This window comes from Episyrphus balteatus, chromosome 1 (genome assembly GCF_945859705.1).
Source record: "Episyrphus balteatus chromosome 1, idEpiBalt1.1, whole genome shotgun sequence".
In the NCBI taxonomy this organism is placed as follows: domain Eukaryota; kingdom Metazoa; phylum Arthropoda; class Insecta; order Diptera; family Syrphidae; genus Episyrphus; species Episyrphus balteatus.
The window spans coordinates 43,689,402-43,705,838 of NC_079134.1; the positions used below are offsets into that span (position 1 = coordinate 43,689,402).

General features: G+C 30.8%; 2 protein-coding genes across 7 annotated transcripts in view; one reads left to right on the top strand and one right to left on the bottom strand.

Moving 5' to 3' along the window:
- Positions 1 to 16,437, top strand: part of LOC129905836 (mitogen-activated protein kinase-binding protein 1) — a 438,084-nt gene that overhangs the window by 290,912 nt on the left and 130,735 nt on the right. For all 6 annotated transcript variants that reach the window (XM_055981427.1, XM_055981432.1, XM_055981430.1 and 3 more), the window contains one exon: positions 13,108 to 13,592. In XM_055981427.1, coding sequence (XP_055837402.1) covers positions 13,524 to 13,592 — 69 coding nt within the window. In that variant the 5' untranslated portion in view covers positions 13,108 to 13,523. The remainder of the gene's footprint in view (positions 1 to 13,107; positions 13,593 to 16,437) is intronic.
- LOC129918553 (nidogen-like) lies at positions 658 to 11,210 on the bottom strand. The gene is made up of 9 exons (XM_055999198.1): positions 11,187 to 11,210; positions 7,411 to 7,701; positions 7,171 to 7,347; positions 5,896 to 7,113; positions 1,524 to 1,570; positions 1,303 to 1,463; positions 1,010 to 1,240; positions 742 to 844; positions 658 to 661 (listed from the first exon to the last, which is right to left on the bottom strand). The coding sequence occupies exons 1-9, from the start codon at positions 11,208 to 11,210 to the stop codon at positions 658 to 660; spliced, it is 2,256 nt and encodes a 751-aa protein (XP_055855173.1).

Here is a 16,437-nt window from a genome sequence, read left to right on the forward strand (position 1 = left end):
TAAATTGCCCCTCCCCGCTAAACGAGGGGGAATAGACGGTCTCCCATACCATTTTTTCTTGTCCCGACTCAACCTACACGCTCTAGCTTTTTGGCACATAACTCCTGAAGCACCCTGTATATGTACTGCCGTACTAAGCAAAAAGGGCGCATGAGCCAAAAATCCAAAATTGAGTTAAAGGCATATTTGACATCCTGAAACAATGCCTCATTTATATGTAAACTAAAAACAGCGCATTTCCAATTCCAAGTGGCTCAAATTAGTCAATGAAGATGAGCTCAACAATATTACTCCGCTGTATTCCTAAATAGAAAAATGCATTTATTACTAACTCTAAAATTAAAAAAAAAATTTAGATACGTATTTGGGAAGCTTGAACAATATATAATTATTGTGCAAGCTAAAAATTATAATTTTCATACTACAAGTTGCTTAAAATCATTTTTGAAATTGAGCCCACTTACAATTCTCAACCTTTTCCCTTGTCAGTAAAATGCATTTATCTCAAAACTACAAAAATGGATATGCGCCCTTTTTGCTTAGGACGGCAGTGTAGGTACCAATTTATTATTTCTATCAATAAATGAAAAGAAAATTCTTAATTAATGTTGTTTTGATAAAAAAAACTGCCATCTCCATGATTTTGACCCATAAAAATTATCTAATTTTTAAAGGTCATAGTGAATCAATTAATAACGGAAGTTAGTATGTGAGTTGAAAAATCAAGAAATGTGCACTTACCCTCTAATTGGGTCGATAACAAAGTTTTTAAACGAATCCAAACTTTCGTCGGCCACCAATACAGTTCTCATCTTTGGATTGTTTAAACTGGCGACTTCTATTGCTTTACTTTTATAAGAATACCAATAAATAAGTCTAGTTATTGAATCGATTGCAAGTCCGAAAGAGGAACAGGTATCTTCCATTATCGGAAAGAGGTTGAATCAAATGCATCAAGATATGTTCATGATTATAATTTTGCATTAAAAATTTCGAAGGAGAAACTTACCTTCAGTTATAAATAAACGACTATCTGTACCATCATAATTAGCGCTAAAGATATCACATGCCTTATAATAGTAGACTCGCCCTTTAATGCAATCTATGTCTAATCCATTGACATCAATATTTTCAACAACAGATATAAGTTTTCCATCAAAAGATAATCGCTGTATACCACTATGATCAACTGAAAGAAGAAATTCAGTTTTTATGCATGTAGTTCCACTGCCTTGATATCCTGGTGAAAAACAGAAAATTATGTTCATTCTATAATGCACGTGTTAGAAAAAAGATACTTACCAGTCTTGCAAACGCAGGTATTTGTACCATTAATCGAGAGACAGTTAGCATTTTGATGACACAAAGATGGGTTTTGTTTACAGGTGTCTTTCTCGCAAACATTTCTGTTGTTATCGCTGCTGTAACCAGGATTGCATTTGCACTCAAATAACGCTCGATCACTGGAAAAAAATTACATTGATCTAAAAATTCTAGTATGGAAGAAGAAAGAATAAACTCACATATTTGATCGTATACAGGAACCATGATCGCTGCATAGTTTTGGATTCTGTAAAATGTATTTATTGTACAGTGTAATTTTTGTTGATATTTTTAGCTAACAATAATAATATGCAAGTTAAAAATAATAAATTATTACTTGATAACTTGAATTAGGCTATTGATTATGTCGAAAAAAACAGGGTAATAAGGAACTAAGACGTTCACGGGTTTTATTGCAAGAATCGTTCAATGGGTTAGAAAAGAAGATAAAACCGCGGAGTGCTATTAAATGAGAGGGTGGAAACTGAAGATAGGGGCGCAAAAGCGCCTTTTTGATTTTTTCAATATATCTCATAATCAAAGCAAAATTTTGAGATATTGCACTTAACACATTTTGTAGAGTATTAAATTTCCCATAACAATTATAAATTTATAAAAAAATTTTTTTTACCAAAACAAAACAAACACAAACAAAATAAAAAAAATCGATTTTTTTTACTGTTTTTATTGTGTCTCTTATTTCGGCTGAGATAAGCATTAACATTGTTTTAATAAAAGATAGAAGATTAAATTTTCTTTAAAATGCTGGTCTTATTCATTTTTTTCATTGAAAATTAACCGAAATATGGCCATTTGAATTTATTTTTTTTCGCAGTTTCAGTTTTTCTCATGTAAAAAAGAAACATTTGAGGGGAAAATACGATAACTTAACAACCAAGAATTGATAGCGGTTTTTTGTAGAAGGGTTAAATACAATCATTTTTTATCATGGGAAGGGGTGTCTATCTTCCCCCGTTTAGGCGGGAGGGGTAATTTTCTGAAAAAAATACTTCAAATCAAAAAATTTTATTAAAAAACAACGGCAACACTTACATTTATGAACAATACTTTTTCCGAAAGCTAAAATTATACACTTCATTAAATTTTTTTAGCAAAGTTATTTCCATCAATTGTTTTCAAAATAAATGAGTGAGCCTGGTAACCCGAGTAAAAATGGAATTCCGCAGCACCACCGCTGCACCACGTCCGCAGCAATTTTTGACCGCCGCACCTACGCTGCAGCAAGTCCGCACTATGATCAAAAATTTCTAAACCGCCGCACCACCGCTAAAGCACGTCCGCACCGTTTCAATTTGAAAAAATGAAAAATATGAAAAAAATTTGCTGTACCAACGCGCGCCGCCGCACCACGACTGCAGCACGACGGCACTATTTCATTTTGTATGAAAAAAATTATATTCTCGTACTCATACAAATGTTTAAGTCTTCAATGTTATTTTGCCTCAAGTAACAAATTGCCAGTTCATGCAAACATGACTTGGTGGTCGAGTCATTAAAGCGTTGGACTTCTAATTGAAAGTGCTCGAGTTCGAATCTCCTTCTCGTCGGTAGTTTTTTTTTTATTTTTCAAAATTCCAAAATTATGTATCATGGTGCGGCGAATTTTTCATACAAAATGAAATAGTGCTGACGTGCTGCAGTCGTGGTGCGGCGGTCGTGCACCGAATTTTTCATTCAAAATGAAATAGTGCGGACGTGCTGCAGTCGTGGTGCGGCGGTGGGTGCGGGGAAAATTCCTGCAAACGGCGCACAGTGTGCAATTTTGCCAATCTAGCGGTACTTAATTCTAATTCAAAGTAAACTTAATTTTTTTGATGCAAACCAGCTTAATTTGGTTAAGTATTATATTTCTACAAGGGTTTTATTGATTTTCAAAATTATATATCTAACTATATGTCCAATATGTGGTATACGAGTACAAAATGTACCACAATGGGTGGGGAAGAGCCGACATCGAGCAAACGATTTTGGGAGTTGGTTCTTAAACTGTCTCTATTTCGAAAACGAAGCAAAATATCGAAAAATTTCATTTAATATTTTTGTCTTATTTTGCCAACAAGAATCTAAAAAAATAATTTTCAATTTGTAAAAATGGGATGTACGATTTTTCAAAAGATCAAAAAATTGGTTTTTGGCCTATGTACCTGAACAAAAAAAAAAAAAAATTAATGGTTTCGCACTCCTGACGCAAGAAAAGTCAACGAATTCTAACACAGAATACATCAACGGAAAATTTAAGCCCAAAAACAGGACGGATACACGAGGATACATTTTTAAAACGCTTCACAAAGTTAAAGAACACAAAAAAAACAACACTCTTTAGGTCTTCGCACAAATAATTTTTTATTTTTTTATTTTTTAGTGCACACAAAAGTTAACTTACTTTAAATATTTCTTAAATGTTACTTAAAATAAAAAAAATAAATTTAATTTACACAACTTTTATTTTACTTCACCACGCTCTTATCAAAGTGACACAAGAAAAGCAATGACCTTTAAATTTTTTTTCTCTTAAACCAAGCTGATGTTTGTGATTCTGTGGAACGGTAAATACAGTTGTTTTCTTGTTGTTTTTTTTTGCCATTCTATTGTCTGAGGTTTTACCTTTCCATTGATACCAATTTTGTTGGATTTGGGAGACATATATTTTTCATTAAAGTACAGCTAGATTGCGAAAATTGCACACTGTGCGGCGGTGGTGCAGCGGTGCTGCGGCGCTCATGATTTTTTTCTTTAAAAATTCAATTTCTGTTTTTAATCGGGAAAGAAAGTAGCTTTTTTATTTTTCAATTTTCTAGGAAAACAAGAAGGGATAGGAACATAATGTTTTTCAGAGTTTGATCAAAAAAATAACTGAGGCTGTTTACTTTATCGATGAACTTCGTATTGAAATCCACAGTCTTTACTAAAATACAGGGTTGGATTTACAGAAAAATGCATTAGGCAATATTTGTAGATAATTTTATGACGAACATATTTTCCATAGACCCCTATTGACCTCCGAGCAACAGGTCACGAGATATATGCGAAAAACTGATTTTCGTGACCTTTTGACCTCTATAACTTCTAACGCGGATGCGATATCAATGTCGATTTTTCACATCTTCATAACAACGCCGTAACGAAGGTCTATACCAAAATTGAGCCCAGTAGGAATTTTTCCGTAGATTGGGGTAAAAAATGCCTAAAATTACTGGACTATACATGGCAAATCTACGGAAACAGCCCTCCATGAAGTCGTTCCAACAATTGAGAACACGATCCATTTTAAAAGAGAGAAGAATTCAAACAAGTTTAGGAAATTCACACTGTTCTAAATGCGTCAACAGTGGTACACCTCAGGGTGGCGTTCTTTCCCCCCTTTTATGACTTGTAGTCATGAAAAATATGCTCGTAAAGCTTGAGAGAAGTGAAGTGAAGGCAGTGGCATATGCGGATGACCTGGTCATTCTAGTATCAGGAAAATTTCTACCCTTGATCAGTGAAATCACTGACAAGGCTTTGAGAAAAGTTAGCAACTGGGCTACGAGCTGTGGTCTAGGAGTTTATCAAAGTAAAACGAAATTGATGCTATTTACAACTAAAACCAAAAACCCTGCCTTTCCTCTACCTCAGCTTAACGGCGTCATTTTGGACACTAAACTATAATAAATCCAAAACCAATGATTTGATCTCCAGACCCAGTAAAGACATTAGCAGAATAGTTGCGGTGTGCACAGGACATTGGCCGATACGGGAATTGTCGCAGCTGTTTGGGCCAGCAAGAAAAAGAAACGGTCTTTCATTTTCTATGCCTATGTCAATGTTTCCATCAACTTCTTTTTTGAAAATTATCGGATAAGATGTTAGATGTTTTCCATATATCCACGTAAAGATGTTTTTTTTTCGTAAAATATTCATATTTATTCAAGGCAAGAGTACGATAACTCAAGATGCCCCCCCCCCCTTAAGGCGAGAGGGGCAACTTTCTAAAAAATAACAAAAAAATAAAAAAAAAAAAAATGTTAAAAATCAACGGCAATTTTTACAGTTTTAATTTTTAAATCGAGTTGTTTCAATCAATTGTTTTAGAATTGATTTCAAAGTAAGTGTTTTTTTGGGGGCGTGGTCAATTTCTGGTTGGAATATATTAAGCCAATGGTCTTACGATATTTTTCAAAAAGTTTCAGGCTTATTACTCTACCGGCTGATTTAATGCCACAAAAATGGTAGTTTTGACCCGGTGTGCGACGCAACACGTTAAGAAAAACTTGCAAACTTTGTGGTCCTTTGCGACACTGTTTTAAGTGTTATAGGTAACTGTTATAATTGTAATAAATTACCATATTTTGATTACTTCTGGAGTTCAAGCAGACTTGAGTGAGAAACCGGGGATCAGTATTTATTTGTCATGTTACACTGATAACGATTGCATATACATACAATTAATATTATATTAGGAGGCTTAAGGTACTCGAACCTTTTTAAGTTTAGGAAATCTTTTGGTGATAATAATTTGGTTTCTAAATGTTTTTGTTATTAAAAAAAAATTAGAAAAATATAGGTACTTACGTCATAACAATCTTCTCCTTGTTCATCATCCTCAAATTCACGGACGCAATCAGACTCGTCTTCGTTATTACAATTACATACATATCCACCAAACAAATTAACACAGTAACCATCATCCCTACACCGATCTAATCCGGTTTGGCATTCGTCAATATCGACGCACTCGACACCATCTTCCGTTACATTCTCCTCCAATCCAATTACACAAACGCATTTATAAGAATCTTCCTCTGGAACACAGCTACTAAATTTCCAGCAGTTTGCTAAGCTACAAGGGTTCAATATATCGTCATCACCAATTTTTGTAATCATCTTAGTACTACGTAGAGAATAAGTATACAGAACTGAAATTAATTTCAAAGAAGTTCTAGAAACTTTTTCAAGAGAAGTCATTTTCGTGACATCGATTTCGTTGCTGTAACATGAGTTGCAGGATTCAAAGGAACTGTTTTGACTTAACTGAAATTTAATAGTTTTGTTCTTCGAAGGAATCTCAACATAATGTTCTACTGTTGATGAAATTTTATTCGGGGATGCAAATTTTAATTCTTTGGTATAACCCGGAATTTCAATTTCTTCGTCATACTCGATCTTCGGTACGAATCCATTTATATCGATTTTAACTGTCTGCGTACGATCATTAACTTCAAATGTTTGATTGATGTGTAGGATCTCACCAGACTCGAAAATCAATTCAGAGCTGTGAACGAACTTACCACCGGTCCACTGGTAGCCATTCATAAATTTCGGGGATAGTGGTTTTGCAACCAGCCAGCCAAAAGAACTGAAAACTGGTACAGCCAGCTTTAACTGGCCCTCCAATATGTGACTGATTGGTGTGATGGCAGTTTCACTAACACCTTTTTCCATACTTATTATTGATACAACTTTCACATCCCTATCAATAGTAAGATTATTAATTTGGCCACTTAGCGATCCAGAAATTCTGATGATCCTTGTATTTTCGATGCATGAAAGCCCGTTTCCGTAGAATCCATCAAAGCACTTGCAATAAAATCCTTTAGTTTTATCGTTGCAGGAAGCTGAGGAATGACATGTTGCACGACCAGTTTCGGCACACGACATTAAGGAAACATTTTCATTGATAATTCCATTATTATCTTCATCGGAAATATTTGAATCAAAGCCTAGCAGACCAACACGATATAAGAAGACTCCATTGATTCCAATATTCGACATCTTACTCAAATTCGCAACCTTTGAATTTTAAAATAAATTGTTACTTTATAACATTGACAAATGAAAAATTCTAACGTTTTCAGTTCCAGATCCATTTATCATGAAGTATCTTCCATCATCCGAAACAAAACCCGCTTGAGCTAGAACATCTCGAACGCCAAACTCCACAGAATCACTATTAAACCAATTGATACCCTCATCTGGGTAAATAAATTGGACATAGGTTTCATCCGAGTTGCAAATTATGACAGCCTAAATTGAATACAGTGTTCATCTTTGTTAATACATACGTCAATAATGTTAAAGTAGGTTTACCTGGAAAGTATTGAACCTTTCTATTTGATCAATATAATATCCAACATTCTCCCAAGTAGCCACGTATAAGATTGTGGCTTCAAAGTTTTTGGAATATTTTCTTCGAACAAGACTATTAGCCTTTTGTAGTTTCTCATTATCTTGTGATTTAAAGAGACTGATTGAATTATTACGCACTCTTATATCCACATTTGCAAAAAATGGCGCAATTGATGGAATTTTCCCTGGATATTCTACACTAAAGAATTTTGGGAATTCTTTATCAAACGTTAAAATTCCATTTTTGTTGATCTGAAAACAAATTTAAAATTAAACTTTCAAAGTATATAAAGGAGAACGCCCCAAAAAAAAACATTATAATCATTCTTGAAATGAAAAACAACCGTTTGAATAAAATTGAGCTCCAAAAATGTATGCAGTTTAATTTGTTTTTATTAAGATGAAATTTTAGAAAAGGGATTTTCAAAATCGTTAGATCCGTTTTTTTTTTAAACTACAAAATTCTTTATAAATAATTTTTCGAGTTACAATTTTTTAAATAAAATTGATACACACCGTTTTGTTGCAATTACTAATCAGTAACTTAAATCAAACTTTCCAAAAAAATTCAATGGGTGGTATGCAGAAAGCATTGTCTCAGTCTTATGAGATTGATCTCTGAGAATGAGCTACAGATAGTGAGATAGAGCATTTGCAATGAGACAAAGCTCAATTTGGTATGCAAGAGGTTTGTCTCATCTCACTATCTCAGTGTCAAAAAACATTTCATTGTAAAAATGTTTTCTTCAAGCGAAAGCAGTGTTTGTGATAACTCTACAACAAAAAACGATGATACCAATATTTTTTGTGAATTTTATTAAAACAAAATACACTTTTTTGGCAAAAAGTCAAAATCCTGTCCTTAAAAAAAAAAAAAACACTTTAATAGCATTCAAATCGGAGTTTTTTCTCGCTAGCGGAATTCGTCTGTAAAAAAAGAGTATGCAAATTGTTTTTAGACCAAGCTTTCTGCATCATTTCTTTTAATTTTCCAGCCCGAAAAAAATATACTAAAGTTGATTGAAAATTTTCACTTTTGCACTTTTTGGGTCAATGTAGTTAAGGCTTAAAGGAAAAATAATATGACCGCAATACAACGGGAAACTTGAAACTGAACTTCGATCGATTTTGAAATCTTCAGCAATTCCGCTTTGAAAACAGCAACAAATTAAAAAATATTATCATTCTGGTTTTATTACTTAGTTAAACCACCACCCGAAAAGTATCACTGTTTTGAAAAAAAAAAAAATAATTTGTTAAGGCCTCAATTTGAGTGTGGGTAAACCTATAGCATTTAATAATTTCCTATTGACACAAAAGGAGCAAAAACATTTAAATACTCAGCCATTGTTATTCCTGAGAGAGCTAATTTCCAGTCTCAACTCTCAACATTTTACGATCTTAAGCTCATTTGAATGAGACAAAGCTTTTTTTCTGCCTACGGAAACATCTCAAATGAGATAGATCTCATTTTTGTGAGATTTGTATCAAAACAATTTTGCATACGAATGCTAGCTAGCAAAAGCTCAAAATAATGAGATTTGAGACTGAGACAAAGCATTTCGCATACCACCCAATGTCACGTTTTCGAAAATTGATATTTCAAAAAAAAAATTAAATATTTTTATATAAATTTAATTTTGTATTTAATTTGTATAAATGTTTTTTTTATTTATAAAAAAATCGTTGATATTGAATTAGTCGTTTAGGAGAAAATCAGATTAAAAAAAAATAAAACAAAAACGGATCTAAGTAACGATTTACGAAAAAATAAAATGTCATTAAAAGATAAGACCTTGTCTTCAAACTAATATTTGATTTATTTAAAAATATCATTTGAGCTGTTTTCGATAAGACTAAACTTTTCCGGTACCGTTATTTTTGGTCAAAGCAATCAATGATTCCAGCTACAATAACGTGCTATACCTTTGTGTAGTAAAAACCTTTTATTTTTTTTTTAAATAAAGCTGTTTTATGAAAAAGTTTCATGATCAATCAAAATTTAAATAAAAAAAAAATCGGAAACATAAACTCGAAATATTTTTTTTCAAAATTGTATGTATTATTGTACTTTTAGTTTCCAAAATTCAATGCTATTTTTTGTTTTTTTTTTTTTTTTTATTTCTCGAAATGAATGAACCAATGAAATTTATTCATTCATTTATTTCGAAAAATAAAAAAAGAACAATTTTTTTCTCTAAGAAACCTCTTTATTTAAATTTTTCCTTGGCTGGATTTGTTGGTAAATTATTTTATGAGATATGTATTAACCTTTTTTCTAATTTTTTTTAATTCATAATTGAATGAGGATTACAATAAAGTGACACAGTATTGGATTAAACTTTTTTTATGAAAACTGATTAAATTCGAAAAATTCCAGTTCTTTTTGTAGGTGTCGTACTGACATAACTGTGGTAAATATTAAAAATTATTCCTTAGAAAAAAATATTAGGCTTTTAGAGGGTATAATTTTTTTTCCAACTTTTTATTTACAAAATGACATATTTTTTTCGCTTTTTCTTGAAAAATATAATTGTTTTCAAAAAATTATTCCTTTTTTTTAAACCTACATATATAAAGAAAATGTTGTTCTTTCATAAACTTACATAAATTCGATTGTATGTTTCACTATATAAACTGATAGGGATATCTAATTCCATGAAGTTGTATTCAATATCTCCCAGCTTAATCACATTTATCTCGGGCTCATCGGTATACCGGTAAAGCTGTTTAAAATTCAAGTCGTTTGGATGTTGTGTTTAAACTTTGTTCAGAATTTCTAGCACAATCATAATGCCCAATAACTTTCCAAATTTATAATAAGTGGTCATTTTGCTACGAAAAATTTAAAATATGTATTTTTTAATTATAAATTCAAACTAAGACTTATATAATACATACACGAGTCTTATGTTTATTTGGTTAAACAAGCAACTGTGAAACTATTATTTTTTTTTCTTTAATTTAAAAAAAAAAATTAAAAAGAAAAAAAAGGTAGAATAAATAGTTGAAATCAAATTTTAAGCTAAGATAAGACACTAAAGAAGCAAACACACAAAATAATTATTTCACTGGTTAAAAAAACACCGAATCATAAGATGTGCGATCCATGGGTCTACACTTTGTCAACTGATTTTTAACAAAATCAAATCTTATTTTAAATGACCGCTGCAAGAACCAGACTCGGTTAATCATGATCAGGTCGAGTGACTAGGAAAGTGGTATACTTGACATTCAAAAGAACTCGATTTAATAAAACAAGAACAATAATTTGACGGATTTTATGTTCAAAATTTAAAAAAAAAAAGACAATCAACGCATAAATTTTGGTTGCAATATTTTGGTTAATAATTTGATTCCGTTAAACGAAGTTATTTTTTCATAACTTATATACAAACTTCAATTTATAAAGACTCAAATTGTAACAAAGTACTCTTAGAAGATATATGAGACAGAACTATTTAAAACAATATTAATTCAAGACATACTTAACGAAAGATAAAAAATAGGTTATTTTTTGGTAGAATTATATAAAATAAAACTGGATGATGACGCTGATTGTTTGCTGTCATATCGTCGTATCACCACTCGTTCTTGGATTTTCCAATCGAGGTACATACCTAATGTTGTTTTAAAGGAATTGGTAGCGATGGAAGATAAATACATTGGAAACTGCTGTTACCACCGCTGTTATAAGCTATTAATTGTTATAACAGTTTACTCGATATAAAAATTACCGGTACCTTATAAATAAGTATCATAGTTATTGTTGATGGAGTTATAAAAAAATAAATGGGTTTGTCAACAACTTTAGAAAAAAGTTGGTAGTGGTAGATACCGCTGTAGGACAAAATACCCTCATAGTTATACAAAATGAAGTTACCGTGTCGTCATAGATTTTTTTCGACTTCGGATTTAAATTAAGAATATTAAAATGTATTAGAAAAGTATATTTTGGTTCACCGAAAAAATTAATTCTCAGTTTTATTGAACATTGAAATTTTTCATGATATCATGTTTTCTCAAATTTTCTTAAAAATCATAGTTGGCAATTGTATAACCCCAATTTTTTTTAATTTTTATGATATGTAAATAGAAGAGATGTCAAAATTGTGCTAATTTAAAAAATAAATCCTTGAAATATCGTAATAAGAGGTCTAGAAGTGTGCTTTACTAATTTGGCACTTTTTGGACTTTGTTATCAAAATTTTCTGATTGTTTTTCATGGAATATGAATATTTGAGTTCTTAATCTAATATATAACATCTTTTTGACATGAATTTAGCCAATATAATATTTTGCAAATGAAAATTCCATTTAAAGGCATATTCTGGCCGCCATTTCGAATAAAAATAAGTTGGCAACTTTTTCGTATTCTCCATACTAATATCCTTCAGTGTACCAAATTGCATGACATTTCGTCAAGAAATGGCCGTGCAAATGAATTTTGACGCCAATAAAACACAAAAAGAACCACTGTGCGTCGTCTTGGCTTCCGGTTGGGATATATTTTTGATGAACCAGGTTTATTAGTGCACATTTCTTCAGTGGCATCCTCAGTTTCTGGTACATTGGGAGACTGTTTTAAGACGCTCGGCCTCTAAAATTTTCTGGCAACACTGGCGCTGATATTGAATCGCTAAGAGTCATCATTTTGTTGGAAATAATATCTTCAGGTGTTCTTGAATCAGTTTTTTTTCAGTTTAGCTTAATTTTTTTTCTATCGAATGGATAAAAAATTCCAGATTCTCGAAAGCTTATTATATTACTCATGTAATTTTTATATAAACATTTTTAAAAATTTATTTTAAGGGGGGAAATCCCTCTGGATGACGAGTTTTTCAAGAATTTTGTTTGGAAAACTGAAAGCAATAATTAAAATTTGGAAAAATACATACATACATGAAGTAATAAAAAAACGGCTCTACAGCCGTTTAAGTTGATGCCTCGCGTTTGAGCCGTGCAATGCCCAGGTCAAGTAAATTATTTATAATCAAAAGAGAAACTTTTTTCCAATTAAACATATTTATATGCATTGCATGAACCTAAATTTAGCAAAAAAAAAGTGTAAAATAAAAATTAGAGACCAAAAAAACGAAAAAACACAATGTTTTTTTATAAACAAATTGTAAAAAAAATATTTATTCTGAAAATTATATTAAACTTTTAGGTTCATGCAATGACCAATGAGTTAACGAGTAATTTGCATTTTATTTCAAGTCGATAGCTTCATTAGATCTTGAGTTACGTTGCACGGCGCGGAAAAAAACGTGTTTCGAGAAAAATTCGTTTAAAGTTTTCATTTTTGTACTGTGGTAGGCTCGGAACGCTTGGGTTTCAGGACTATCTGGAGACTTTTGAGGCTTCATTTAAGGCTAAGACCACTAAAATAGTTTCTTCGGTTGATAAATCATTTTTTTTAGGCAAAAAACTTATAATGCAAAAATAAAAAAAATCCAGAGGGTTTTCCCCCTTAAAAGGAACAAATATAAAAAAAGCCTTTGGTTGAAAAGATTTTTAATGAAAGAATAAAAATACTTCCGAATTATAACTTTTTGGTTTTGGCTGTAAACTTAAAGGATTTTTCTGAAAACATTTAGAAGGCATTTTTTTTTAATGACTGGAAGTAAGCTTATTTTTATTTTTATCTCATTTCAGATATCAATTAACTAAGATGCCTTAATTGTAACACAACGCACACATTTGTAAAAAAAAAAAATATGTATTCTGCCTAAAAATTAAACAACAACAACAAAAATTGCATATAATGTATAACTAAAATTCAAAATGATAATTATTGTAACTGTCACAATCACTAGAATAATAAGATGAAATTATGCCTAAATGTAAACAACAAAATAAAAACTCATAAAAATATGCAATACATTTGACGGTTAAAATACATATAACTTCCACAACGTAAAAGTAATATCGTAAATTCAAAACAACAGATCGTAATTTTTTGTTTACCTCCTCTTTGTGGATCTTATTTTGTCATCGCAAATGTTTTGGATCGTATAGCATAGACAACAACCAAAAAAAAAAAAAAAAAACAACAACAAATAAGGAATAGTATGGAGTCGGCAGTAATTCGTGCGCCTACTCGCAGGCGAGCTCGCAACGATGAACAACTGTATGGCCGGGTAAGTTTAAATTATTTTTTTTTTTTTGTTTTGTTGTTAATTTAAAAATATATTTGAATGGAATGAGAATAGAAATATGAGCAGAGTACCTTACATGATGCTACATTGCAACTTTTCATATTACATGAACTTTGTTGGTTTTCTTTTCTTTTGTTTTATTATTATTTTTTTTTTGTTATTGCAAGTTGCCGTTATTTATCATAGTTGCAGAAGTAGATTTATTACAGAAGTAGAGACACAGAAAGTTTTGCATTTCCGTTGCAGGTACAGTTTTAAATAGAAAGTATCTAAAGAAATGAAAGAACGTTGTCGACCGGATGAATGAGCATCCTTTAAGTCAGGGACGGATTTTGTGAGTTAAATTGAGGAGGGGAAATGAGATAATTGTGATATTCCAAACAATTGGAGGACGACTCTTATCTTGAGCAGTAATGTAAAACAAACATTTTTTTTATGCGTTTGTTTTTCATTGCAAATAAAAAAAAAAAAACAAACTTTTGCAACTGAAAAAAAAATTTGCATTAAAAAAAAAAAAAAAAAATTAAAAAAAAAATGTTATTGCAACTGAAAAATATTTTGCATTACAAAAAAAAATTATTGCAAATAAAAAATTTTCTGCACTGAAAAAAAAAATTCAATGCAAAATGAATGTATTCATTATTAATATTTTTTCTTTTTATATTCGTCAAATTTCTTTTCAATTTTGACTATTTTGGCCTTACATAAGCTATTTCAACTATATGTAATATTGAACCGAATGTAAGGCCAAATAGTCAAAATTAATAAGAAATTCGACGAATATTAAAAAAAAATATTTCATGAAAACATTTTGCATTTATTTTTTTTTTTTTTTTTTAATGGAGAAATTTTTTTATTAGCAATACATTTTTTTTACTTGCAATAATTTTTTCGTTTTTTTTTAATGTAATTTTTTTTCAGTTGTAATAAATATTTTTTTTTTTATATCAAATGCATTGTTTTTCAATGGATATTTGTACAACTCTGGTCTTGAGGCACCAAAACTTACAGTCGGTGCTCGTATTACGTCCAAGGCTATTAATGTAGTTCATGTTTTCAAAAAGACACGAATCCACCTCAAGTCCCTATAGATCCGCTCTTGCACTCGCAAGTAACATTTCCATAATGTTCATTTCTTTCTTTCTATGTTATAATATTTTTTGTTCCCTTTGTGAGTTGGCATAGTTATATGGGAAATGTAGAAACTCCTTCCTGATGCTGTTTCAACTGAACGAGCACACACGTCATATGAAATCCAAAGATTTATCTTAGCAACGCCAGCGAGCGCCGCGGCCCGCCGCCATAGTGCACGAACTTTTAACTTTTACTTTTGCTCGTTAACCCTAATTCCAAAGGCAATTTTAGCCATCCTGAGTAATTATTTTTCGTGTCTTGTTTTATTTTTTCTTCTTTTTTTTCTAAATGGATGCCTTCACTGGCTGCTGTGGATGATGATGATGATTTTCACGATGATTTGTTAAAGTTTCCATGATATTTTTGTCATGCTGGAGAGAGCGAGAGAGAGAGTGAGAGAAAGAAAGAAATGAAAAGATACTTCTTCGTTAGCCTGCAGGGACATTAACACATCCTTAAGATACAAATTTATTTGAGAGATTCATTTGCAAAATAAATTCCTCTGAGATTTTTTCAGCGAAGGATAGAAATATACAAATTTTTATCATTTCATGCAATGTGATGATGTTGAAGAGATGACAAAAAAAAAAGGGAATACCTAATTTATTCGTTGTATGCTCAGCATTATTTAATTATCAACACCATCAGTATTGTCAATGTTTGTAGACTTTTTGTGTTCTTCTGGTAATGTGGGCAATCATTTGGACAATTATTAAATTTTGATTGGACGAAAGAATGAGGAGGAAATATGAATTGGTCTCTTAAATTATGGAAAGACAAACAAAAATTATTTAAACGATTTGAATAATTTCTATGCTTACAATATTTATGGAATATTCAATTCTTTTTTAATTTGAACTAAAAAAAAAAAAAAAACAAAATTTTTACTTCAATAATTTTTTTTGGAAAACTGAAAGCATTTATTGAAATTTGGAAAAGTATGTGATATTATTGACACTATGAAGTATTGATACAATTTTTTTGAAGTACAAAAAAAAAAATGGCGGCTCTAATCAAAAAAGATATTTTTTTGGGTTGGGGTCGAAATTCTTTTGTCAAAATTCTGCTTTCAAAACTCTACTTTACAAAATTCTGCTTTCAAAATTCTGCTTTTCAAAATTCTGTTTTTCAAAATTCTGTTTTTAAAAATTCTGCTTTTCATAATTCTGTTTTTCAAAATTCTGCAAAAAATTAAAAAAGAGTTTGGAAAATGTTAAAAAGCGCGCGCTTTGCAAATCCTTTTTTAATTTTTTTAATTCTGTAAAATCATCTTCTTGAAAAATTATTTGATTACATACCTTAGTAATTTGTCATTCTTTGAATGCATATTAAATTTTGTTTTATAAATGAATAAATTTTAAAATATTAAGAAAAGGTTTTTAATACTTAACATTTCCGAAAATAATTCAAAATTTTTTAATTTTCGGTTCCAATATAGAATTTATTATAAAAAAAATTGTAAAATAAAAATTAGATACCAAAAAAACGAAAAAACTCAATGTTTTTTTATAAACAAATTATTAAAAAAAAATATTTATTGTAAAAATTTTATTGAACTTCAAGTCGATAGCTTCATTAGTTTTTGAGTTACGTTGCACGGCGCGGAAAAAAACGCGTTTCGAGGAAAAAGCGTTTAAAGTTTTCGTTTTCGTACTGTGGTAGGTTCGGAGGCCATGGATTTCGGGACTTCTAA